Source organism: Cryptotermes secundus, unplaced genomic scaffold (genome assembly GCF_002891405.2).
Source record: "Cryptotermes secundus unplaced genomic scaffold, Csec_1.0 scaffold101, whole genome shotgun sequence".
Taxonomy (NCBI): Eukaryota; Metazoa; Arthropoda; class Insecta; order Blattodea; family Kalotermitidae; genus Cryptotermes; species Cryptotermes secundus.
Window position 1 is genome coordinate 656292 of NW_019720704.1, and position 26871 is coordinate 683162.

Here is a 26871-nt window from a genome sequence, read left to right on the forward strand (position 1 = left end):
GGACATAAATCTAAACAGTCTATCAAAGTGAAGACTATGAGTGTGTGTTCTTGGGCATTGTGGGGCTGGGTATACAAGGTGCAACAGTTTAAATCCCAGAATGACCCTGTGAAAGTAAAATTTATTTACCTTGCACAAGTGGTCTCTGTCACCTTTGAAATACTCTCCTTTGAAGCTATGCACTGCGTGAGATGATGGTGCCACTGCTGGAAACAGCCTTGAAAATTGTTTTCTGGAACACCTTGCAGTAATGTCACGTTGTGTTGGATGTCAGGTGTGTCAGCAAGTCTTTGTCCCTTCAGGGTATATTTTAATTCTGGGAAGAATAAAAAATTGCATGGGGCTAAGTCAAGTGAATAAGGTGGATGGTCCACTTTAGTAATGGATTTCTTAGCCAGGAAGTTGCAAACTCCTAATGCATCATGCACAGGAGCATTGTCGTGGTGGAGAATCCACTTGTCATGCCAGAGTTCAGGTCTTTTCCTCTGAAAAGATTCCTGTAACCTTGTCAACACTTCCAAATAACACTGTTGATTCACTGTTTGTCCTTGAACAATGAACTCTGTCCACATTTGTGTCTGTCTTTTGCATTTTTGGCTGCCCACTTCTTGGGTAACCTTGCACATCTTTTTGTCCTTATTTCAACTACCTATGCCATTCCAAACAATGTTTTTCGATAGCATATTCACCATAAGCCACTGTTAATAGGGCTAATGTCTCACTAGCACTTTTACCAATCTGCACACAAAACTTGATGTTTATCCACTGCTCCAGATTCTTGTCTCTCATTTTTCTGCCAACCATATACTATGGAGACATACTGCTTTCTCTGCTGCTGGGAATGAATGACTCATTTGGTCTGTGGCTCATGTAAATGTAAGTTGGAACATGTCCAGATGTGCTTGGATACACAAGTTTGCCTGACTCAACACCTCAGCAACATGCCACGGCCATTCCAGGAATTAAATCGTCGGACCTTGTATTTTGAGTATTGTTCCATACTTTGGAAGTGCAGTCATGAGGCCAAATGTGCCATTTACATCCAGGATTGTGCCCCATTTGTGTGGTCTGTTATCACAGTCTGTCTGTGGAGGTGCTTTTCATTTATAATAAACTCTTTCCAATCTGGTGACACTTAATCCAGATGTTGGATAATCTGGATCGAAATATGAAAATTAAAAAATGTTAACAGTTGATTACGTACTTTAAAAGACACGTGGCATTTAGGAAGGTAGATGAGTCACTTGGTTGTTCAGAGAAAAATTGACATCTTTTTCAGACCTACATTATTACATTCAAAAACATGTACACTTCTGAATGTCCCATCAATGGAAGTATATTTTGTCTTTTTATAGTTTTTAAGTAAAGGCTTCACAGTGATATTTTTTTATTAATTTTCATCAGCACTACTTATATCATTACATTTTCAACTATGTTCTAAGTTTTTTTGTCTTTTAGGGCTACCATTTGCTTTATACTAATGTGGATTATTGCTTAATTCAGGTGACCTCCCCACCCCAAATAGTATATTCAGATTAGTGAGGGTTTACTGTATTTTAATCACACTCTCTTAACAAATTCTAAATTAACCACGTTTTTTATGCATGCACATGTGAATGTAAAATATTTGCTCCTTGTAAGATTTGAGGTTTTCATGGTGGTGACTATGAAGATTGCAGTCTTCTGGGATGTGGCACTGTGTAGATCTTGTGTGAACTGATGTTTCCATGAGCCACCTACCCACACTGGTTCCTTACTTGCGGATTTTTCTACCCTGAAAATGGAGATGATACATTCCTCTAAAATGTCGGTTTGCAGAAGATCTGCATGATGCTGCGTCACAGAAGACGTCATTCTTCAATTTGTTCCTTCTTTAGCCCTTACTTCTCCCCAATATTGTGCATCCATTGCTTTGATTTTACTTTTGCTTCTCTTTCTTATGCTCGGTATTTGGGTATTACATGTTAATATCAGTTTAAAGTATATTTGAAGGATGGTTGTCCTGTAGCATTTTGGAATCTCTGTGTTCCCTACTATTCCTTTTATAATTTGATAAAATTTAAAACTATTTTTTATTCTACATGTATTCTCTCCTGTTTAGTTAATCCCATAACTATGCAACACTGCCATGTTACCTTTTGCAGTGAAAGCTACATTTAAGGTTTATTTCGGTAGCATCAGATATGAGGACTAAAGTGAGGTAAATCTTAAATTGATATACATTAAATGTGGATTCCACTGTTGGTACATCAGGAAATAATTTGAATTTCTTGTGTAGTATCCAGTATTGTCCCAACATACGAGGGTTGGAACTTTAATAGTGGCAACTATTTATTTACAACTGATACAAAATAGATGCATGTTTCAAAGTTTTACTGTCCTTCAGTGTAGTCACCAGCATTGTGTACAACCTGTTGCCAGAGATGGGGAAGTTGTAGGATACCTTTAGCAGTGCCTGTTGTGTTGATAGTTCGAATGGAGCAGTCTACTGCCTGAAGAATCTCTGGAATAGTTCTGAAGCGAATGCCACGAAGTGGTTCCTTCACTTTAGGAATCAAGTCGAAGTCACAAGGGCTTAAGTCCGGGTAGTATGGTGGATGGTACAGCACTTCCCAGCCCCAGCGATCGAAGAAATCAGCCACAGCTTGTGCTGCATGCAGCCGAGCATTGTCCTGCAAAATGATGGGTGGGTTCTGAAGAAAGTGTAGCCGCTTCTTTCTCAAAGCAGGTCACAGGTTGTGTTCCAGAAATGAACAGTAATACTGTGCATTGATGGTCTGCTGTCAGGGAACGGTTTATGTTAAGATAACACCATCACAGTCGTACACGAGAATCACCATAACTTTCACATTGCTGGGGTTCTGACAAACTTTTGATTTTCGTGGTGACCTGTAATGACGCCATTCGTCCGATTGGCGTTTCATTTGTGGCTTGTACGATTTGGCCGATGTCTCATCCGGCATAATGATATGGTGTAAGAAAGCCTCTCCTTTGTGCTCATAGCACTCCAAGTGGTTACGAGCAGCGTCGTATCATAGCCATTTCTGCATTTCCGCCAAATCATGCGGAACCCACCGTGATGCAATTTTTCTCATGCCCAGGCATTCCTTCAGAATGTGAAGCACGGTCGTATGTGCTAATCCTGTCTCTCAGGCCAGCTCACAAATCGTATGGCGTCGATCACTCTCTAGTAATGCAGAAAGAGCATATGAGGGGGTACCCAGAAGAAACTGAACTTATTTTTTTTTAAACTTATTTATTCAAATTTTAAGCACAAACCTTCAATCCCCTTCAAAGTACTCTACACTTACACTAATACACTTGTCTAGTCTTTTATTCCATTTTTCAAAACATTGTCTAAATTCATCTTTTGAGATGCTTGACAGCGCCTCCGTCGTTTTTTCCTTTCATGTCTCTTTTCATTCGAGGAAACAAAAAAAAAGTCGCACGGGGCAAGGTCTGGTGAGTATGGAGGGTGAGGAACAGGGGTCATACCATTTTTGGTCAAGAATTGTCTTACAGACAGGGCTGTGTGAGCAGGGGCATTGTCATGATGGAAAAACCAGTCACCCAACTGCCACAAATCTGGCCGCTGAGCTCCAAGTCACTCCCGACAGCTCCACAATTTCTTCAATGGTCCGTCGTCGATCTTCCTTGATGATTTCACGAATTTTTTCAACATTTTCATGTGTTCGGTCCATGGAAGGACGACCAGAACGAGGTTTGTCATCAATTGACATTTCACCATTTTTGAAATGGGAAAACCACTCAAACACTTGAGTTTTCCCCATAGCATCGTCCTTGTACGCCGTTTTTAACATTTCAAGAGTTTCTGTTCCACTTTTCCCGAGCAAAAAGCAGAATTTCACCGCCGCACGCTGTTCACGAAAATCGGCCATTGCAAAAACGACGATCACACAAAACAGTTGTTACTATAAACTCTGCCGAAACTAGTCCTTACCTTCTGAAGCAACGGTAGTTGGCTTATCGACTCAGGAATGTTAGCTCTATGTGCTCATAGCGGCAAAACGCGGTACTACAAAAGCTCTGCCCACAAAAAAATTAGTTTGGTTTCTTTTGGGTACCCCATCGTACACTTCTTCACTGACACTAGGATAACCTGGCCGATGCATGTCTGCCACATTTTGGCGTCCCTCGTTGAAGGCTTTTACCCACCTTGCCACTGTTCTGTAAGGCAATGCAGATTCCCCACAAGCCTCTTGAAGACCTTGATGACACTGTCGTGCTGTACAGCCTCTGGCACATTCAATCTTTATCCACCTCCGTTGTTCCTGTTTCGAAAAAAAACATCATGACAACACTACATTAGGCCGCCAGCTAACATGAGGCTCTATTCTTCTTGTCACTGCGCATGTGCATGATGTGGGAAGGGAGAGTCCATTTGCTCTGAGGTAAGGTAGGTAGGTAATTAACGTGTGGTATAAGTGACATTATTTGGTTCCGTTGCATGGTGTCTCTACAGCAGTGTTGCCACTATTAAAGTTCCAACCCTCGTATAAAAGTCTTGAAACTCTGCATACAGAGGAAGATGGCAACATTGAGACCTGGAACTTCATAATTATTTTCCTCATACATTGCCTCAGTAACAAGCTTATAAAAGAACGTTACACAGTACATTAATTGTTGCATGTTAACAACTAACTAATTAACATTACAGTAGCCATACCCAAAGGTTTGGTACTGCTAAAAAAAATAGATATAATTGTGAGCTAAATCTATCCCTAGCCCATCCTCATTGTCTGTCTCCCTCATGTTCAGCCTATGTTGTCCTTCCTTCTCCATCCTTTTCCAGGCGGATGTTTTGCTTTGAAAATTCTGTGTGTGTATGTGTTTGTGTATATGTCTTGGCTTCCCCACCCGAACAAACTGCCCAGCACAGGATCTCCTGCATTTCATCATCCTAATAATACTAGGTGATGTGGCTTGTTAGTATATAATGTCCTAAGCTGGACATTTCATCCTTCTTAGGTCCGAATGTTTATATCTCAGTGTTTTCAAAAACTTGTTATCTATTTTTGCCTTCATATTAAGACACTGTGATTCACACCCAGTTGCTTATTATATCCTCATCATCAACACTTTCGGAATGAAATGTGGTGATCCAAATGGTGCCACTCAGAAATTAACAGTGTTGAATTGCATAGTGGTCCCATAATATATGTTAATGTTAATGCATGTTCAGATGTCCCTGCGTTCACTGCTGATGGAAGATCTCTCTGTTGAACCTGACTCTAAACATCGTCGGATTGTGATGTCATCTGCAGCAACAGAAGTGGATGACAAGATTCTGAATCGGCCGCCAGAGTTTTATTCTAAGTCTTGCCCAAACTTGTTGAACCATCAGCCGATACACAGTCACCACAGTTCCTTGCCAGACCATCTGGAAACAGAGAGTGTTTATGGGACATTTAGTAACAGCAAGAGAAGGAAGTCTGGTGAGTATATGTCATTAACCCTGATGAATGTATGTTAGCATCGATGTAAAAAGTCATGAAATTAACATAAAATACACAGTAAGAAATTCTGAGGAGTTTTATGATTTCAATTTGACATCCCAAAAATATTCAGAGAGCTCACAAGCTGTGGGAGACAGATTTGTGTGTCAGGTGCCCCGTTCAGTGTTTGATGTCAAGATTTGTTTGTTTCAGTAGTTAAAATGTGTCGTTTTGCTGTGAGGTTTATGAGCATATTGATAATGTTGGCATTTTATTTGTAAGGTAACTAAAATAGAAAGGAAGTGAAGGGCTGTGAAAGGCACAGTTGGAAATTTTATCATAATCCATGCTTTTGTGAAGTGAAGGTAGTCAGTAAAACACTATGATGCAATGTTAATATTATGAGAATTTATAAAATTTGTAAAATGTGTTCATTCTGACAGATACTTGTAATATCTGGAAATGGTTGAAACCAATAACTACATGTTCAGCCCTGACTTCCAGTTATGTATTGTAATATGACAGTAAGGTTTCAGTAATATTACAATTACAGCAATATTTATTCTTACCACAAGAATGAGGAAATAAAGAAGAATCATTCAATGTTGTCATTATCTTTAGCATTATCTGAAGCAAAGAGTTACACAGTTTCTTAAACTTACATAACCTCTTCTACTCACAGTCAGTTGCTAACTAGAAGTTGTCCTTTACAAGCAGAAGTCCTGTCTGCTGTTTGGTACACAATCAGTTCAAACCCATATTCCACCCATAATTCACAGTGTGTGCATGAAAGTGAGAATAGATGTATCAGCTTGTATTGAACTGGAGTGACAGACATAACACACAAAGCAATTTAAGTCATACTAATACTTAATGTGTACACTGTGCTGTGGGTCAGTCTAAATGCCATCATTGGAATATACACAAATTGTTGACATTACTTGAGCAAGAGATGGTTGTGAATCACTCATGGTTAAAAGTCAGAATATTGGAAAGAGAATTGTCATAGAGAAGCCATGTTTTGCTTGCGACAGTTGAACTGACGGGAGAGGTGTCTTCCCATTTGTCAGCAGCAAAGTGTTGTACAGAGAGCCTTCAAGATAACAGAAGAGTCCCTCTTATCGGAGCCTGAAACCTAGCAGCATTCCTGTAAAAACAGAGAAAGCAAGGAACCTAACAAGAGTGATGTAACAGATTGTGGAATGGTATTGAATGCTTGTACTGTGTTTAATTATTTGTAAGTAAGATGATTCAGTGTCCACGAAATCCAGTTACTAATCAGAATGCCACATATAGCCATTATCACGTGACATTACTGCCACATATTAATGACTGAATACAGGCTTTTGGATTGATAATTTGGTTTGTTGGAAGCTTATAACTCATAACTGCAAATAACCATAGCAGTTGCACTGATTTTCCCAGTCCATAGATCACTAACCACAGCACACATAAAGTCTTCTGTTTGTTCAGTAGTTGTTACTAGGTGGTGGCTGCTAACAGTGCAGCGTAAGACTACCAATCACCAACTCTGACCTCCAGCTGACTGCCATTCATTGGCTTGTACATTTGGTGCTCATTAGGTAACATGAGCACAGACCATGTAAGAAGACACTGCCTCCAAAAGCTCCTCCACTGGTGTGGGTTCATTTGTTGCCATGGACATGTGTTTACTGCCTAACAATGACTGCATCCATTCCTTCTGCTATTCTGGCTTTCAGCCATCATGTTACAGCAGCACTTTACTACAAAATGCATAAACTGTGCATGAACCTCTTACTGTTTAATTTTTCTGACCTTCTCAAATGTACACATTTAATTTACCACACTCATCATGACAGCTGCAACTGCCTTTGTAACATATGTGGATGGGATACATGCCATCTGTATTTCCCATCAGTATAGCATTAAATTGGTAGCACAATTATCATGTTTTCATGCCTGTCACAGTATAAACTGGGATTGTGAAATTAAATTTAGAAATGTTCTTTTCTGATTATGATAAAGAATGACAAAAAGGAGAATCCCTACCATTGTCATACTTAGCATTTTGATGAGCCACTGAGATCAGGCTGACATATAATTTCAAGTTTAATATTGAAGTGCAAGCTCCTCCATTTCATTGCCATAATTGAAGTTTTGACATGTTTGGAGTTAGCACCAACAGAATATTTGATGTGGACATTACCTTAAATGTGCCCCTATATAGTTGTATTCTGTGACATCATCATTCCACCTAGGGCAGTGGAAGGTTATGGTAATGAGAAATCTGTAGGGAAGATACTGCCTGGTGCTTCTATGAACATATGAGACAGCACACAATGAAATTAGCTGTTGCACTGATGAAAAAATTCAGAGCATGTCACATGATTTATATTTCTCAGTGCTTGGAACATGGAGGGGCTAAGCTGCTCTCAGATTCTGGAATGCGAACTTTCTCCTAAAGGGGTACTGGTAGTACTCTGTTGCAGGGCTGTGTAGTTCAGAGAAAGCATGATATTTTGGAGGAACATACTGCCTCCATCTTCAGGGTGAAAGTAAGCCGAGCAAGAAGCTAGAAAGTGGCAGGCTGAGATCAACTTGCCTCCTCCTGGTGATTACTCCTTGACCCTGAAGATTGAAGCAGTATATTCCTCTGATGTGTTGCACTTTCTCCAAACTTCACATTGTGCAACCCATAATATAAGATATACAGGTGTTCATGTTTGATGGTAGGTGTGTCACAACACAACAGTGATTCTTAAATAGGCGTGAAGAGTAAGGGGTCCTGAATGCTTTGGAATAATATTGTTGCCGAGACTTGAATAGATCAGGCTCTGAGCTATAGGCAGAATTGGGTTTGGCTTTGGAAACTGAGATTGAGCTTGAGTTTCAAGCAGTGTGAGAAAAGAGAACTTGATGTAAACTTGTTGTCACTGTCATAGTCATTGTCCATCAATGAAATTGTTCCACCATCAGGGTGTAAGAATGTTTGGACAATGAAGGGGCTGTTAATCGTTGTTCAACTCACTCTTATATTGTCATCATCATCGTCATAATTTGTATTGAGATTTAATTTTGCATGTCATTTCTCCTTGGAACAATTTTTATTCCCTTCTGCGTTCTCTTTCTTCATTAATGTGTGTAGACTCTCTTTCTGCATTCCCCTTCGCTGGGTTTGGATCTTTCCCTTGTATTTGTTTTCTTGATGTCTCTTCTAACTGTGTAGTTGCCCTTGATGTTCACCAGTCTGCACCGAGTGTGATTTCTGCATAATCTTCTGGCAAGTTCTAGATTTAATTCACCCAGCAAGTTTGCACAAGCAGTAATGATTCTGGTTTGTATTCAGGACATGTCTAGTTCACATAGCAGCTTGGACATTGGTTATTCTGACTGACTTTTTCATGATTTTCCTCATTCTTTCCAAGTGAATGCCAGGGGACCATTAGACCACAGGTGCTTTGTTGCATGCCCTTTCCAGTTTCTAAGTTTTTGTTTCATTTGACTGTATATAATCTGAGCTACTAACAGCATCATTAAATAAACCATAAATAGATAAGTAAACAAGTAAATTCAAGTCCTGTTGGTTAGCATTCTGCTTTTCTGTTCACACAATAATTACCTCATCCCCAGCACTGCCTAATGCAAGACCTATATCAGAGTTAACAGAATTGTAGTGAAGTCAAAGTCATAAGCCCTGAAGATGGGAACTGCAAGGTTGGCTGAAATGGGTAGCTTTCAGTGTGGCCTGTAAGTCAAAGCCACACTATTCCAAGTCAGTATAACAGTGCGCTACTTACACGTGTGTGCACACTCAAGCAAGCAAGTAAGGATGTATGCACACACAGAAAACAAAAAGGAAATCAGCCTTGGGGGTTGGGCATGGGGCTGACAACTTCTTACCATAAAAAAAGAACTTGTTGCGAAAGATCACAAGAAGACTTCTTCTGTGAAGCATTTTATTTCCAAGTCAGTTTTAATGTAAATGCACAGGAAAATTTTCAGACAAGCTCCTTCATTGGGTTAGTTTGTGCTCAGTTCAGTGCTTACATGTTAATTTCTTGCTCTCTGCAGTTAAACCAACAATAAAACGAGCCAAGACTGTGGAATATCCATGTACACCGCCACCATCTCCTCGTTTCTCTGGTTCACCAGCAAGTATGAACAGAGAAGATAATCTGGTCCACATAAACATGGCACTCATTGATAAGAATGCGCCCAACTTCATATCTCATTATGAAGGAGTAAGTATGCTCATTACATCATGTGGCCTTACATAGGACAGTATGTATTTCACTGATGCAGGTATGAATGGTTTTAAGGTAAGCTCTCAAATTATATCATTAAACTGCATTTGCAGGCAGTAACATTCTTCTAAGTTCTTCCCCCTTTCCCCTCCTCTTCTTCTTCCCCCCCCCCCCCCCCCCCCCCCCCCCCCTCGACNTGTTATCAACTTCATACACAATTTTATCCAATATTCTTCTCTCAAGATTAAGTCCATACATAGATGAAATTATTGGGGATCATCAGTGTGGGTTTCGACGTAACAGATCAACCACAGATCAGATCTTTTGCATTTGTCAGATATTGGAGAAAAAATGGGAGTACGATGAGTGAGTACATCAGCTATTCATAGACTCCAAGAAAGCCTATGATTCAGTTAGGAGGGAAGTATTGTACAATATTCTGATAGAGTTTGGGATACCCATGAAACTAGTTAGGTTGATTAAAATGTGTTTAAACAAAATGTGTAGTGAAGTCTGTGTAGGTAAACATTTGTCTGATAAATTTCCTATCCAGAATGGTCTAAAACAAGGAGATGCTTTAGATGCTTTAACACCACTCCTTTTCAACTTTGCTTTAGAATATGCCATTAGGAAGGTTCAGGGAAACCAGGTGGGACTGAAATTAAAGGGGACACATCAGCTGTTGGCCTATGCCAATGATGTGAATGTACTGGGTGATAATGTAGATACCATAAAGAAAAACACACAAACTTTAATTGACGCAAGTAAAGAGGTTGGTCTAGAAGTAAACACTGAGAAAACTAAGTATAAGTTGCTGTCTCATCACCAAAATGCAGGGCGAAATCATGATATGAAGATAGGAAACAGATGTTTCGAAAATGTGGCACAATTCAGATATTTGGGAACAGCAATAACAGATCAAAAAGCCGATTCAGCAGGAAATTAAGAGGAGATTGAACTCGGGTAATGCTTGCTACCATTCAGTGCAGAACCTTTTGTCTTCTCGTCTCCTGTCCAAAACCATAAAAATTAGAATATACAAAACTATAATTTTGCCTGTTGTTCTGTATGGGTGTGAAACTTGGTCTCTGCCATTAAGGGAGGAACATAGACTGAGGGTGTTTGAGAACAGGTTGTTGAGAATATTTGGACCAAATAGAGATGAAGTGACAGGAGGTTGAATAAAACTGCATAATGAAGAGCTTCATAACTTGTACTCTTCTCCAAGTTTAATTAGAATGATCAAGTCAAGGAAGATGAGGTGGGCAGGGCATGTACCACGAATGTTAATAAGAAAATGCATATAGGATATTGATGGGAAAGCCAGAAGGAAAGAGACCACTGGGAAGACCAAGGCGTAGCTGGGTGGACAATATTAAAATGGATCTTAGAGAGGTAGAATGGGATGGTATTGATTGTATTGTTCTGGCTCAGGATAGGGACCAGTGGAGTGCTCTTGTGAACACGGTAATGAACCTTCAGGTTCCATGAAATGCTGAGAAATTCTTGAGTAGCTGCAGAATTGGCGGCTCCTCGAGAAGGGCTCAGCTCCATGAGTAAGTAAGTAAGCAGCAGTTTACATTTGTGTGTTTCTTTGTTTGACATTTCTTTAGTTTAGTTTAGTTAATTCAGTTCAGTTGAATATTGCAGTGTTTGTTTTCTTCTGGTAATTCTTCTTGGCCAATAAATATTATTTTAATGAAAGCTACTGTATTTGATATATCAGCATGGCTGTCTTCTGGGTTGTGATGGTAATAGTCCAAAAGAAAACACACTAACATTTTGGAGGAGCCAGCTGCCTCCCTCTCCTACCCTGAAGATGGTAGAATGTTGGTAATGTTGTGCTAAACCATATGACATTACAATCTTAAAGACATTGATCAGCATTCAAGTTTCAAATATTGCTCAATTTGAGTGCAGTTGGAAAGGGTGTATAGTTTGGTGTCTGACAGATTGCATTACTCATGCAAAAGCTTTTATAACTTTCATCATGAAAGTGAATATAGATCGAATAAAGCCTAGCTCATCCCTTCACCTCAAAATCCACCACTGGTCCACTTTAAGCCAAAAGCCACTGAACTCCCTTTGCTATCTACATTGGGAGGAGGAGGAGACAACGATGGAACAAATTTTGCATCACTGCTTTTCACTAACCTTGTGATTGCTATTGTTCATTAGCTTCCTGCACCTCTGTTCATCCAGTTACAGCTTCACCTCCAACTCACTGCCTAATGCAAGATCTGTATAGGAGCCGCCAACTACCCCTAGAGTTATGAACCCTGATGATGGTAACTGAAGTATTTGCTAAAAGTCTGAAATACCTTCAGCATACTACATGGCATATTCCTGAAAGCTGAAGCCACACATTTTTCCCCAGTCATGGAAATCTGAGGAGAAGGAGTAAAAGTAGTGTTAACCAGTATTTTAGAGCTGGAAGCAGATGAATTCACTTGTCAAGAGACTGCAGAGAAATATCTCACAGACAGTGGATGCACTGACTGGTGTAAGGAACAGAGGATGATCTTTGAAATGGCCATTACACAACTGAAGCTGAAATAGGCCAAGAAGTGGCCCAGCACTTAAAACTTGATGATGATGACGATATTTCTGTCTTCCAGTATCATCTGTAATGTATTGCCTGTATCTCTTTGGACTGGCCAGCTGAGTGAGTCTGGGGCAAATGTTGAACGTTTGGAGCACATGTCTGCCTTCATTACAGAATTATGACAGAGGCAGAGAATGACTCTAAAATGTTTTGTTTCTACTTGAAATTGACACAGGCAGTCACTTGAGAAGACTTTTGATAGCCATGAGCCCTTCAAGCCTTTCATGCTGCTGATTGAGAATGGAACTGAAGGCACTTTGCTGACTCAGTGACATGTGCCTTTCCTCCCTTTGGCTTTTCAGCATAGCATTAAGTAGCCATGACTGGAGATTAGCAAATTAATCTTGTTCACTCATTGATAATGAATGAATGAATGAATGCCAGAAAATGATTATGTGCTTATGTGTTACTGTTAAGTTCCCTAGTGAAACATTTAAACATTTGACAAGAGGCTCTGAAGTTACCCATTGTGGTATATCTAGACCTCTGGTTATATCATCAGATACTGATTGTAATACGTAATGCCCTCACCTATGCCCTCTTTCCTTGTTATTTAGCTGGATCGCTCTGTGAATGTGGACTTCAATTCACTTGATATTATTGTGAATGTTGAGTCCTGGGTTGTGATCTTGGATTTCTTTGGACTTGGTCCTGACAGTCCAACAGGACAGCACAAAGCTAGTGCCCCTTGGCAGTCGATTCCAGCAGAAGATACATCAGCTAATAAAGGTAACATAAACACCATTACTTTGTGATTCATGTCATTGTCCTGTTTAGAAGCAGTTGTATTCTTGTCACTTTGAAAAACACTGAAGCTAGTAATGTATCTAACAAATATGGGATTTGAAGGATTTATGGCAGTGGACACTTGTAGTGCCTTTTTGGTTATGATGCTGTACTCTGGTTGGTAGGCAAAAATATTACAGATGAACATACTGTCTCCATTGACAGGTCTACCCTGAAGATTGAGGCAGTCAGTTCCTTTGAAATATCTCAGACTACTGTGCCCATAAGGCTGCTGTATGTCTACAGCACATGGCATACTGTCTCTTTTGTCTTGTTTTTGAACATATCTCTTGTGCTCATGGAAGAACATGCTGAGGACAGTGTTAGATGTGTTATGTAATTAAGCAAATGAAGAGAAACTTGACATTTCTTCTTGTTGTTTTGCTACTTAAAACCAGACATTTGGATCATTCATGCAACATGGATGAAAACCAAGAAATGCATTCAGAATTTGGTGGAGATGACTGAACTGATTGAGTGTTTGGATTTTGATTTTAATAGTGATGACCCTTCAGTAAAGAATGCCTTTTATTGGCCAATAGGAAGTATCCATATATACTGAAATAGTTATCATTTTCTTATTTTCTAAATTGAAGATTTTTTTGGCAAAATGTTATAGGTGGCAATTGCTCAAGTTTTCTTTTCTGTTTTTTTTTTTTGGATTTTCTTACCATTTGAATTCCTTTCTCCCATTGATTCCTAGAAACTGTCATGTGTCTGGTGCCACAGTTTCTCAGTTGTCTGGTTTATGTTTAGTGAATGAGTTGATTTTCTAATGTCTGGTGTTTTCTGTGTTTACACGGTTGTTTTGTTTGTTTCAGATGAAATATCATTCAATTCTGAGTTAGACATAGAAATCCGTTCACTGACTCTGGTGTTGAACCGCCCACAGTATGAAGTAGCAAGAGCTAACATATCACATTTTTCAACTCAAGTAAAATCCCACGATAAGGAACAGATTATAGAAGGTCGCTTGGGCAGGATGTCTCTGCTTGACCTCACACCCCATGGTCTTCTGTACAGAGAGCGATTCATCTCTTCAGGCCACGAAGCACTCAATTTCTACATGGTCAGGTAATGTATATGATGTTGCCATTCTCAAGTATAGCTATCATCCACCATTTAACCAGTTTTCCTATAAAAATTAAATAAACCTAATGATCTTGTCATTAAGGGAAATTACATGTTGTGGACAAGTGAGTAGCAGTCCTGCTTTAGATTTGGTTGGTGCAAGGTCAGATTTCAGTCTGAGGACTGGCTATCCTGACTGAGGCTTTTCATGGCTTTTGTCAATCCCTGTAGGCTAGTGCAGTACAGTACCTGAAATTAGGGCATGACTGCCTCCTTCCCTGGCCATTCCAATTTATTGTTTGCAGATTGTCATATCACCGATTGCTGAGCAGTTGAGAGCATCATTACATAAATTGTATATAAATGTCTATAGTGTGAACCTAAGTACCAACATTTGTTAATTTTTTCTTTCTTAATATGATCATCATGCTGTTTGTATGTGAATCGTCCCCCATCTTTCACCCTTTGGACCAGTTGACCAACTACATAATAAACTATTGGAGCTAGAAGTGTGAACTTTTGTATGAAGGTAGATTGTACAGGGTTTTGCTCAGTACCTTACCCATTGAATGCAATTATATGAAATTTTCACAGACTTGTTCTGCACACTTTGGAAGTTTGTTTGTTACACTGGAAAATGTTCAGTAATGTCCACGAATATCACAACATATAAGAAAGTGAAGAACAGAATTATTCGGATTCAGTGATTCAGTATTGAGGGGGTGGGTTTCCCCGTGCACCGCGACTGATAGTCTATTGTACGTCCCCCTTTTAATTTCTACAGTCTCCATCCCCTACCGGTACTGGTGCTCGCTATTAGCCCCTTTCTGCCAGCAAGGTTTCTACCCTCTACTTGGCAGTGGTATCTAATAGTCCCTTTCTGTCAGCGAGGTTGTCCCTCCTCTGGCAGGGGTTCCTAGTCCCTTTCTGCCAGCAAGGTTTCTACCCTCTACTTGCCAGTGGTATCTAATACTTTAGTCCTTTTCTGTCAGAGAGGTCGTCCCTCCTCTGGCAGTGGTACCTAATACTTCCCCATCTACCAGAGGCATTGGAATCTACTTTGGGTGGGAAATGTTGGGCCTAATTTAGCTCAGTGGTCTCTTAGAGACATGAGGTTCTTTTACGTGCCGTAAATCTACGACACGGGACACACGGCTTAAAAGTCCCTCCTGGAGGACTTGTTCCCTGAATTTTTCCGCCTTTAAAAATTCCACGACCTCCGCCGGGTTTTTGAACCCGCGTACCTTGAGTCATGAGGTGGGAACGTTACCCATAGACTACGGAGGCTGCTTGAATTATTCGGAACTTTGATTGAGTTTATGTAGAATGGCTTCATTCTCTTTTTGGGTGGCAGTTTTCAGTTCCAGAATTGTTTGCAGATTTTTCTGAAACACCTTACTCTTCAAGTACCCCCGTACAAAAATAAGTGCAAATGTTTAAGTTAAGTGAGTTTGGTGGCCATGAAAATCTTTCCTTAAATAGTGTAGGATGTTCAAGAGGGCAGTCTCCTTGGAAACGTAGAAAAAGTGAAGTACGACATTGTGCATGTAATGTCTGGCACTCTCTTGTTGAAACCAGACAAAAGTCATTGGAATGCCATATCCCATCAGGAAAGGGACATAGTCATCAGTCAGGAGACTTGGGTTCATATCAGAAGTGGCTGTACCATCAAAGAACCTGGCACTGAATATTCCGACACTCAGTAATGCACACTCTGTTGTCATTCTCTCTAGATCTGTTGGGTTGGCAGCTGTAAGCCTTGAATTTTCTGATGTCCAACATTTTGTTTGCTGCTGTAACCATCCAATCAAAAATGTGCTCCATCAGAGAATCGTGTAACATGCGAGACATCTGGTCGTCCTCTATTAGCACTTTGCACTCCATCTCTCTCTCTCTCTCTCTCTCTCTCTCACAGACACACACAAAAAGAAGAAGAGGTTTTGCTATTCCATCTTCTGACAATGGCTGACGGAGCTGCATTTTATACAGAAACTGACAAGTCATCATGACAGATTTTGCATGCAGTGCTGGTTGAGACCCCAGTCTGTTGTACATATTCCTTCTCATTTTCATCACACACATTTCCTGTTCCTTCAATCTGTTTAACATTCTGGTGGACAGTCTCTCTCAATGGTGAAACATAAACAGAAAACGCTCAATGAAATTTTCTCTCCATAGCAACAGAGGAAATACGCCGGAAGAGTAAAGTATTTTGATGGCAAACACTTTCTAGTCCTTTGTATACAGTTGCATCATTTTGTCTAGTTGAGCAGTCCCAATTGCAGCAAAGAAATTTTCCCAATGTGTAGAATGATCTATGAAAGTGTCCTACAATTGCATTTAATAACAGAGAAGTTATACAAATTTTAAAGTGTCACATGATAAAAGGACACTGTATGTGTTTCTAAAAATTGTGGGAGAAATACTGCTAATTAGTCAACAGTTTGAAACTGGGTCATGGTGTGAAATTTTGAGGTTATAGCTCAGAAATTTAACTTGGACACAATATGTATTTAGGTAGCAAGTTGAATTATAGTCTTACATACTTCTCAGAGTATAATCTTTACATCAAATGCGTTCATTCTGTAGTACTGTCCCCAACTTGGAGGAGCAGTGTCAAAGTGCACTTAAAATTTTCAGACGTAGGCGACAAGGGCTGAGAGTAAAATTGGATTATGACTCCTTGCTCAAACTGGAGATGTCATCGGTGTTGTATGTACACACACACAGATTTGTGGCAGAGATACAAGCGTTTTGCCATCATTTCTCCCAGCTCCAAAGTTTTGTGAACAGCATACACTCAGCAGCAGCTGGAATTGTGGTATGTTCAAAGCGGGGTAGCTGAAGGATGTAAAAGGCGTTATCTTTTTAAGTTCTGCTTATTTGAGCAGCCTCTGTTTGGTGTTCTTGTTAATAACTTATTCGCTGTAAACATAAATGCATGCTGTTTTAGATTCTAATTAGGACGTTAATGTTGAAACACAGACTGTATCTGCTAGTGTAATTTATACATTTTTTTCACCACCAAAATTGTATCTAAAAATTGTAATGCATAAAAATGTGAGTGCTGCTTATTGGAGTATGATGTTATGCTTAGGTTAAGATGATTATATTTGAATTGGTATGGTAACATTGTATGGCTATTCACAGACATGGACTCTGCCATGCAGTTCCTTGAGTAATGTTGAGATGGAAGTTCCCTTTAATAATATTACAACAGACACACCATTTTTGTGGACGTGCAGTCAGAGTTTAATGTGGCGTGACAATGATATCAGGATAATCATGCCTGTAGACTTCAACTTGCAATTTCTTCATAACACTGAGATGAAAATGTCATTTGGTTATATGTTGATTGACGTACAAGGGCCATGCAGGAAGTAAAGACCATTGGCAATTAAAAGAAAATAAATTAATAAAATTAAAGAAAAAAAGAAAAATTGTTTTACATCATTATAACAGACATTAAATCAATTTTCTGTATAATTCCCATTAAGATTCAGGCACTTGTAGTACAGCATGATGAGTATCTGTATGCGTGCATCATAGAGATCTGTTGTCAGCTCCTTGAACCAGTCTTTAACCATCTTCTTCACTTCCTCATTATTACTCCTACACAAGCCATCCAAAAACTGCTTCGTCTGTGAGGAACTGAAAATCACTTGGAGCCAGGTCCAGACTGTAGGGAGAATGGGAAAATGTCACAGGCAAAGTCCTGCACAAGGGCTATGCATGAACGGTTTTTACTTTCTCAATGACCTTCGTATGTTGACATAAATTATGTGTTTGCAGAAATACAGTTAACTTTGAGAATATATATTTAATTCTTTTCCAGAATTTCTGATCAGAAAATAGTAGTATGTAAATTATATGAGTGAATAAGTTATGTGTTGGTGTTTCATCAGGTTCAGGTGATTAATCCATTTTACTCACAGGTACCAGAAGAAAGAATGCAGGCAACACGTCTGTTGTTAGAGCTTCATGCAGGCTCTCCAGTAATCCTGTTGCCTGTTAGCTCCCAGTCTCCAGAAATATTGGTTGTTGACTTGGGAAAGTTGTCAGTGAGCAACAGCTTTTGTTATGCTGGATCGGAAGGAACCATCAGCTCAGTGCGACAGCTAGCTGAGGACAGAGCAGCTGCACAGCCCCTGGATGGTAATGTTGCCACATGTCTCACCATAGTGAATGTTACTACTGTGTTGTCTCAGATACCCCATACCCTTGAAAGGGCCAAGGATGCCAGTTTTTAAAGAAATAGGAGGTGATCAAGTGTTTATGTGAATTTATTGAAGTATTGAAGTACACATATAATTCATGTCATCTTAAAATTTAATGTCCTATTCTTTGCTTATTTCTGCTACAGCCCCATATCATTCAGGGTCTGATGTTCCGGACCATGGCAGTGGTGCACCACACATCCACTTAATCACATATTCCCAAAGCTTTTCTTGTATTTCAGATCTTTCAGGTTTCAGCTGCAAAGAGCCATGCAGCTATTACTGCTTTGCAGAATCAAATCTTTTTTCTTTCTCAAATCTCTTGTATGTTACTTACGTATTGATGCATATTCACAATTATTTTTGCTTCTTGAATTGTTTCCAATTTTTCACTAACTATGAAGAATCTTAAGTGTATGCTTTCTGTACTTGTGTAGCAGCATGTGCATTCAGACTGCAGCATGTGGCACATGAGGATAACAAAAAGTTAAGTTAACCCCTCTTGTCAGAGGGGCACAATGGCACTTCTTCATTACCCAGTCTATGGATGCAGCATGGGCACACAAAACATCCAGTTCCAGGATGAATGCATCAGTCATACGGGTGATGAATGCCCAAGCCAGAAGTGGGCACCACCCACGTGTCAGGCTGCACAAATTTTCCATTCGAGATGTGGAGGATCTGCCTTGATACCATCAGTAGGATGTACAGCATGGACAGGTCTCTCTAGGGCAGTCCTTCAGTGATGTCTGGTCTGGCAGTTGTCACTGGTGCTCCTGAGTCTGTGGTCACAAGGCATGACATTTCTCCCCTCTATCCCTTGGTGCTCAGAGTGTCATGGCCTGTTTTCCTGACATGCTTAGTGTGTAACGAGGTGGGAGTGAAGGCACCAGCATCTTCTCTTTCTTTCTCAAAGTCGTGTTTCAAGGGTTTCAGTCTACCTCTTTCTGGGAACCTGTCAGAAGCCTCTCCTAAGATGGCCAGTGCCCCCACAGTGCCAGCACATGGGTCACCCAGTGTTGTGCCCCTCGATCGCTGGCAGGTGTGGTCTCTTGGGCTCTGAAACCCTATCCACAAAGGTCACTGAGTTCTGGCTTCTCTGCACCATGCCCAGGTTTCAACTTCTGCCTCTTATGTTTTGAACTCCTGCTGTGTGGCTTCTACGAGCATCCTCGCCTCTTGTATGTGTAAGTGCTCCCCTTAAATCTCTGTATCAAATTCTTCATGAGGGCCCTTTTTTATCTCACTGCTGTGTTCCTCACAGAGGTTCTTGGTCTGTTAGTCAACAGATGCTAAGGCACCCTTCACCCGACTGTTGATGGTCTCTTCAAACTCAGACTGGATGGAGTTTATTGTGGCCCTTATCTTTTCTTGGCTAGCCAGCGTTGTGACTTTCATCTCTTCTTGGTCAGTCTTTACTATGGCCTCCAGCCTTTTTTTTTGGTGGCATTTTAGCAGTGTCTGTCTTAGCCTCCATCCTTTGTTGGTTGGCGTTTATTGTGGTCCTTGTGTGACTGACCTGCATTTCCCGTGTTGCAGCTGTCAGACATTGCATGTCTCCCATGGTTAGCTTCAGGTCAGTTCCAGTCCAACAATCCACAATTAAGTTCAGTCTAGTCCCACATCTGACACCAGTTGTCATGTTTTATTGAATAAACACAGGGTTTGTATTAGTTATTGAATTTATTGGATCCTTATTACTCATAATTACAAATAATTATAACACTTGCACTATTATACACGATCTACAAATAGCTACAGCTCATTCCAAGTCTTTCAGTCTGCTGTGCCCTCACGCACTTGTTACTTGGTAGTGGCTTCTGTGCTCAGCAGCTGCTAACCCCACTGACAGGTGACTGACTGCTAACAACAACTCTTGTCCCATTGGCCCTCCCTGTATAACTTCAAGGCATGCATCACTGCCTCCAGCAGTTCCACTATTGTTGTATCAATATTGGTTGCTCCATGAATATGTTAACCTAGCCATTGCCAAGCAGTGGATATCTTGGCCATGTGTCTCTGACTGCTGTTCTTGGTTTTGGGCATCATGTCATAATATAGTGCTTCCTATGCATGCACTGTCAGAATTTGCCTTTGTAACTACTTGTAACCATCCGTGTCACCTGCCTCCATATTCTGAAACCAACAGCACTTGCATTATCTGCTCAAATGTCTGTAAGCATTCTTCTTTAATGTTACTTTGTATTATCCTTGGCAAAGAGCTATGGTATTACTGATTGTTATATTATTTAATGAACCGGGGTAGAGTAGTCAGTATAGTAACTGCCTATCGGCTGGACAACTGAGGGGTCAGAGTTTGAGCCCAGTAGGGTCAGAATTTTCTCTTCTCCATATCGTTCAGACTGGCTCTGGGGCCCACCCAACCTCCTATCCAGTGGGTATTGGGGGCTCTTTCCTTGGGGGTAAAGCAGCAAGGGCGTGAAGCTGACCACTAACCTCCATCTAGTGCCAAGGTCAAGAAAATGTGGATCTATACATCCACTCCCCATACGCCTTCATGGCATAGTGCTTAATTAGTTAGTAGTTATATTATTTAATAATGCCGTTTTAACTGCACAAGTTACATACCTGTTGAAGTGGCCTCCGTAGTCTAGGGGTAACGTTCCCACCTCATGACTCAAGGTACGCGGGTTCAAACCCGGTGGAGGTCGTGGAATTTTTAAGGGCGGAAAAATTCAGGGAACAAATCCTCCGGGAGGGACTTTAAGCCGTAGGTCCCGTGTCATAGATTTACGGCACGTAAANGATGATGATAATAATAATAATACATACATAACTGTAGTAGTAGGCTATTCAATCTATCTTATACTCTTCTCCAGGAAATAAAGTGTGACTAATGTATAAGTGGGGCATGTACTGTCTTCGCTTGCTTGGAAACCAGGATCGTGGGTTCGAATCCCACTCGGGGCAGGATGTTTAGTTTGTGTGTGTGCGTTTTTCTGCATTTGTGTACAGGTAGAGGCCTTGTGATGAGCTGATCACCCGCCCAAGGAGTCCTACCGAATGTGTAAGATCTAGAAAAACCGAAGTGAACGGAGAAGTTCATGGAGGTAGGCCTAGGCCCACTGGGGCTGTACTGCCAAGGAAAAAAAATGTATAAGTGGAATTTTGAAATTGAAAGATTGTTTCTGTACTCACTAATTAGGACTGGATATATATATTCTATTCTAGCAGATATCTTGTCTTTGAGATACTCTTTGGTGTAATTCTTTTTGTTGTGTTTGCAATAAAAACTGTGAAAGTGAGCCTATTGCCTTTGCCATACCTGTCAATCTTTCTCTGTTTCTCTGTTCACTTGTAAGGTAAAGGTATTTATATAATTAAGCACTACACCATGAAGATGTGCGGTGGAGTGGATGTATAGATGCACGTTTTCTTGACCTTGACACTAGTTTTTAGGTAAGTGATCAGCTTCATGCCTTTGCCCCTTTACTCCTGGGAAAGAGCCCCTGATGCCCATTGAAAGGAGGCTGGGTTGGCCCCAGAGCTCATCTGGATGACATGGAGAAGAGAAAATTTCCAACCCCTCCATCCTCCAGGCCGTAGCCAGTTGCTGTACTGACTGCACTATCCCAGCTCCTCCTCTTCACTTGTATCTGTAAAATTGCTAAATTGATTCTCATGAGCTTTATATTGGAAGGTTTCAGTGAACTCTGTTGAAACATACCAGTTGTAGTTAAATTCAGACTATGATGATTCTTGGTGAGAACCTACATGGATTTCTGCTTGCCTCTTGAGTGCATTTCACACGTAACTTGCTGAATGTGAGTCTGTCTGAAAAATATTTTAACAGGATTTTCAGATGAAGTGAAGCACATTTTATGCACATTGCTTTTTTCTTTTTTTAAATAATTAAACAGATGGGAGTGAAGGAACCAGAATTTTTGCATTGTCTGTACATTGCTTAACGTGTAGTTTCCGGGTTATAACACCTTCTACTGGAAGAAAGCTGTGACACATTAAGGTAATTCAGTATTCCTCTATACCACTACTTTTATTTTCAGTAATGAATCACTCACATAAAACTATTCAATAGATTTTCCCCATAACATATAATGTTGCATGTTTTTAAACCTGTATTTATGTATTTTCTATAATGTTGCTTTTTCTAAGCACAGAAAAATGGTCCTAATATGAAAACAATATGTAACATGAAGAAAGTAGTCTTCTGGGATTTGGCACCGTGTATATGTGGTGTTAACTGATGTTTCGGAGGAACGTGTCGCCTCCATCTTCAGGGTAGAAGGAAAAATATAAGAAATCCACAGGTGAAGAGACCATGAGAACCGATACGTTCCTCTGAATACTTCGGTTAACGCCACATATACACGGTGCCAAATCCCAGAAGACTACTTTCTTCATAGTCACCGCCATGAAAACCTCAAATCTTACAATATGTGACATTTTTGAGCCCACAGCAAATATTATTTGCCTTTCAGTTGCTTGTTTACTCGATGTGATGCAAATTGAGTTGGTGAGTATGGACTTGTATGCTGGACGGAGGGAAGCCCAGCAATTTGATAAAAACCTGAAAACTAAGAAACCGCAGTGTGCTCTGGAGTTAGGGTCCTTTGTTGTAAACAAATGGGGCCCTTCCCTTCTCCGTGAGAAGTGCCAACTAAAGCTTCAAGTGGAAAGAAATTTGGATTCTCCATTAAACCATGATGGTAAGAACATGAAAGTTGTATCAGAGCAACTGGAACGCTGGTGACACAGCTTATTCACACATCATTCCAGATCCGGACTGGATAATACAGGTTTTTGAATGTGGTAGGCTGAGATGATTGGGTTACATTCTGGTGGTTACATGAACACTGGCCAACTGAAAGTTATGATTAGAACAATACACGATGTTATGTGGGACTTCATAGTTCAAGGATCGGCCACATCGTATGTTTCCGTGCATTTCAGTCGTCATCTTCAGGGTGAATTGTGTTGAAGGAGGATATGGCCTAGTACACAGAGTGGGAGGAAGTATGGATGTGGAGCATGTGGTTGTCCAGTAGGCAGGGTCATGTGGTTATAAAGAAGGGTTAGAGGAAAAGAAGGGAAGTCAAACTTGATTGCATCTGTGTCCATCTTCACAGTTGAAATAGTGAGTGGATTTGACTATATTGATGGTTTCCTCAGTGATGCAGGTTGTATTTTTTTTTACCCTTAGGATGTTGACTTCCATATAAACTGAAACATAAATTTTAGTGCCCCATGTGGCCCGCCTAAACTCTCAGAGCCTAAGGTATATGTTAGATGCAGGTGTAAGAACACAAGGCAAGAAAGTGAGGAATATATGAAAGGAAAAATCAAACCAAATGTTTTTAAACTTTGCACAGTGGATTATATTAATTTTATAATGGTAGTATACTATGTCCAGATGTAATTTAAAGAAAAAGATAGTGGCAGTTTCTGTTTATTTCTTTTGTTAAATTTACAGAAGGCACTTAACACTTGTATAATAGTCCACTATATTCTTCATGCCCTATGTGTAAAATGATTTTGGTTGAATGTGAAGCAAAGTATGTATAGCCTGTCTCATGTCTTGGAAATTGGTATCCATGTAACACTTCTCTTAGTTATGTGTAAAGGTGGTAGTCACTTGACTTGAGGTCAGATTGTAATGTGCATGACTGAGAAGCATCAGTTTCAATTCTCAGAACATTTTGATGAAAAATCTAATTACAGCATATTTCCCCATTGAGAGTGCAATTCAGAAGTGGAGCCAGAATATATACATTGAGGTCTTTGCTTTTGGGGAGTCTCGCCTCATAGTATAAAAGTATTTAGAATGCAGAAGAAGATAATTAGAATTATGATCGGCTGTAATAGTAGAGTTTCATGTAGAGATCTCTTTCGGAAATTGGAAATTTTGCCTTTGGCTTCACAGTATATTTTTTCACTCATGCTCTTTGTGGTTAATAATAAAAGTCTCTTTATTCCAAATTCACTAAATCATAATATAAATACAAGACATATTACAAATTTCTATCAACCCATAGCAAATTTTACGGTATATCAAAAGGGAGTGTATTATATGGGCATAAAAATTTATAATAATCTTCCTTCTTATATAAAAGAAGAGTCACTCAACCCTAAGAAGTTCAAAATTTGTTTAAAGCGTTTTCTTTATCTTCATCATTTTTATTCTGTGGAAGAATATTTCCAATATAAATCATTATAAGTTAATGATTATGCATTCACTAGAATCACCTGTTGATCATCCAGTCTTTTATTAGTATTATTCTAGTCATTATTCTATTATTCTAGTCTAGTCATTTAAGCAATTTCTGTGATATGTTCAAACTGACATTGTTTAAATTTAAACTGCATGTTTCATTAAATTAACTTATATGACTGGAATCTATTTGATTCTACATGTTTTGTTTCAATTTTTGTATTTTATACTTTTTTATTTATGTACTTAGTTCTTGCTCTATTAATTTTATGAATAATCACTGTATGGACATGTCCTATATCTCACTTGTATTGTGGATCCATGGAACGATAAATGAATGAATGAATGAATGAATGAATGAGGCAGCATGAGGTACAGTAAAAGTACATATGTCTTTGCATTACGCTTTATGATGCTGGAATCGTGTTCAGACAAGTTTACACTGAGGCTGTATCAGACACAATGTCCTGGTAACCCACTCATCTTATCACTTGCCTGAGTATACTTCATGTTACTGGTGGAACTTTTGTACATGCTTTTACGTTGAGTCTGTATGAGACACACTGAGCATACTGTAACCTGTTCCAAGTTTACACTTGTTGGTATATTTCATGTTACTGAGGTTGTATGAGACATGCTGAGCATACTGCAGGCCATTCATGTATACACTTATGTGGGTATACTTCATGTTATTGGGGGTGCTTTTGTGCATGCTTACACTGAGGATGTGTGAGACACATTGAGCATACTGCAACCCGTTCATGTTTACATTTGTCAGTATACTTCATGTTATTGGGGGTGATTTCATATGTGTTTACACTGAGGCTGGGTGAGACACAAAACTTATAGATACAACCCAGGTCATGTTTACACATGTCTAGAACCTACACTTATTAGTTAACACAGTTACATGCTCCTTTGATGTATGTTTATTTTTAAGAGTTCTGTCGTCTTGGCTATAGTGCCTGTGTAATCAGTGTAGTCCATTATATCCCAGAAGAAAAGCACTGTTGTGATTACCTGAGAGATGCTACATATGTTTCTTTCCCCTACAGTTCCAGACATGAGTGTTAAGGGGACACTTTCAGCCCTGCATGGAGCGCTGGATCTCTCTCAGTATAAACTTATCAGAGGATTGTTGTCATATAACATAGGAGAAACTCTGGATGACTTTGAAATCAAGAGCTCAGAGAGAACCACTGCTTACATGTACAAACAGGTATTGAATTGAATTGAATTGAATTTATTTACATTCTATAAATCCTAAGCAGGTTAGTACCTTTGGATACAGAACAAGTAAAAATGTTACATACATAAGTACAGGCAATTTTAGCTTAAAAATTAATATAACTTAATTTTACATCATTCTCTATTTACATTGAAGTATTCATCTAAAGAGTAGAAGGAATGAGCATGTAGATAATTCTTTAACTCTGATTTAAACTTTTTAGTATCATTGCCCAAGTTTTTAATACTTTGTGGCAGATTGTTGAACACTTTTATGCCAGTAAAGTAGACTCCTTTTTGATATACTGATAAAGTTGATGAGGGTAGGTGGAAGTTATATTTTTGTCTAGTATTCATGTTATAGACATCAGAATTTAATTTGAATTTATCTTTGTTGTAAACAACAAATAAGAGAAGCGATAATATGTATTGCGATTGAAGAGGTAGAATTTTTAATTTCTTAAATAATTCTCTACATGAATCTCTACTTCTACATCCTGTAATGATTCTAATTATATTCTTTTGTATTTTAAAAATTATTACACTATGTGAAGAGTTCCCCCAAAATATTAATCCATAGTTCATAATAGAATGAAAGTAGGCATGGTAAACCATCTTCAATGTTTCCTGTGACATAAAAGGCTTAATTGATCTCATCGCATAGCAAGCTGCATTTAATTTAGGTATAATTTGTTCAATATGTATTTTCCAAGACAGTGTACTGTCTACATGTATTCCAAGGAATTTTGTATCAAGTACTTTACAGATTAATTTGTTGGCATAACTGATGTCCAGATCAATTTGGTGGTTGTTTTTAGTTGTGAATGATATGTAATGGGTTTTATCAAAATTTAATGAGAGTAAATTGGCTTCGAACCATCTGTTTAAGGCTTCAAATACAATATTTATGTCATTTTTAAAGTTTTCAAATTTAGAGTTCTTAAATATTATACTAGTGTCATCTGCATATAGAATTGGTTTAGATTTATTGTTGATGGTTTTAGATAGATCATTTATGTAGAGAAGAAAAAGTAAGGGACCTAAAATTGATCCTTGTGGAACACCGTGCTTTATAATTCCCCAGTTTGAAAAT

The 26871-nt window shown here is 39.3% G+C and overlaps 1 protein-coding gene across 5 annotated transcripts in view; it reads left to right on the forward strand.

Moving 5' to 3' along the window:
- LOC111870922 (vacuolar protein sorting-associated protein 13D) overlaps positions 1-26871 on the forward strand; it is a 232195-nt gene that overhangs the window by 93813 nt on the left and 111511 nt on the right. For all 5 annotated transcript variants that reach the window (XM_023863569.2, XM_023863598.2, XM_023863561.2 and 2 more), the window contains exons 26-33: positions 5204-5456; positions 9510-9679; positions 12845-13016; positions 13895-14147; positions 16785-16965; positions 18080-18299; positions 22822-23049; positions 25607-25770. In XM_023863569.2, coding sequence (XP_023719337.1) covers positions 5204-5456; positions 9510-9679; positions 12845-13016; positions 13895-14147; positions 16785-16965; positions 18080-18299; positions 22822-23049; positions 25607-25770 — 1641 coding nt within the window. The remainder of the gene's footprint in view (positions 1-5203; positions 5457-9509; positions 9680-12844; positions 13017-13894; positions 14148-16784; positions 16966-18079; positions 18300-22821; positions 23050-25606; positions 25771-26871) is intronic.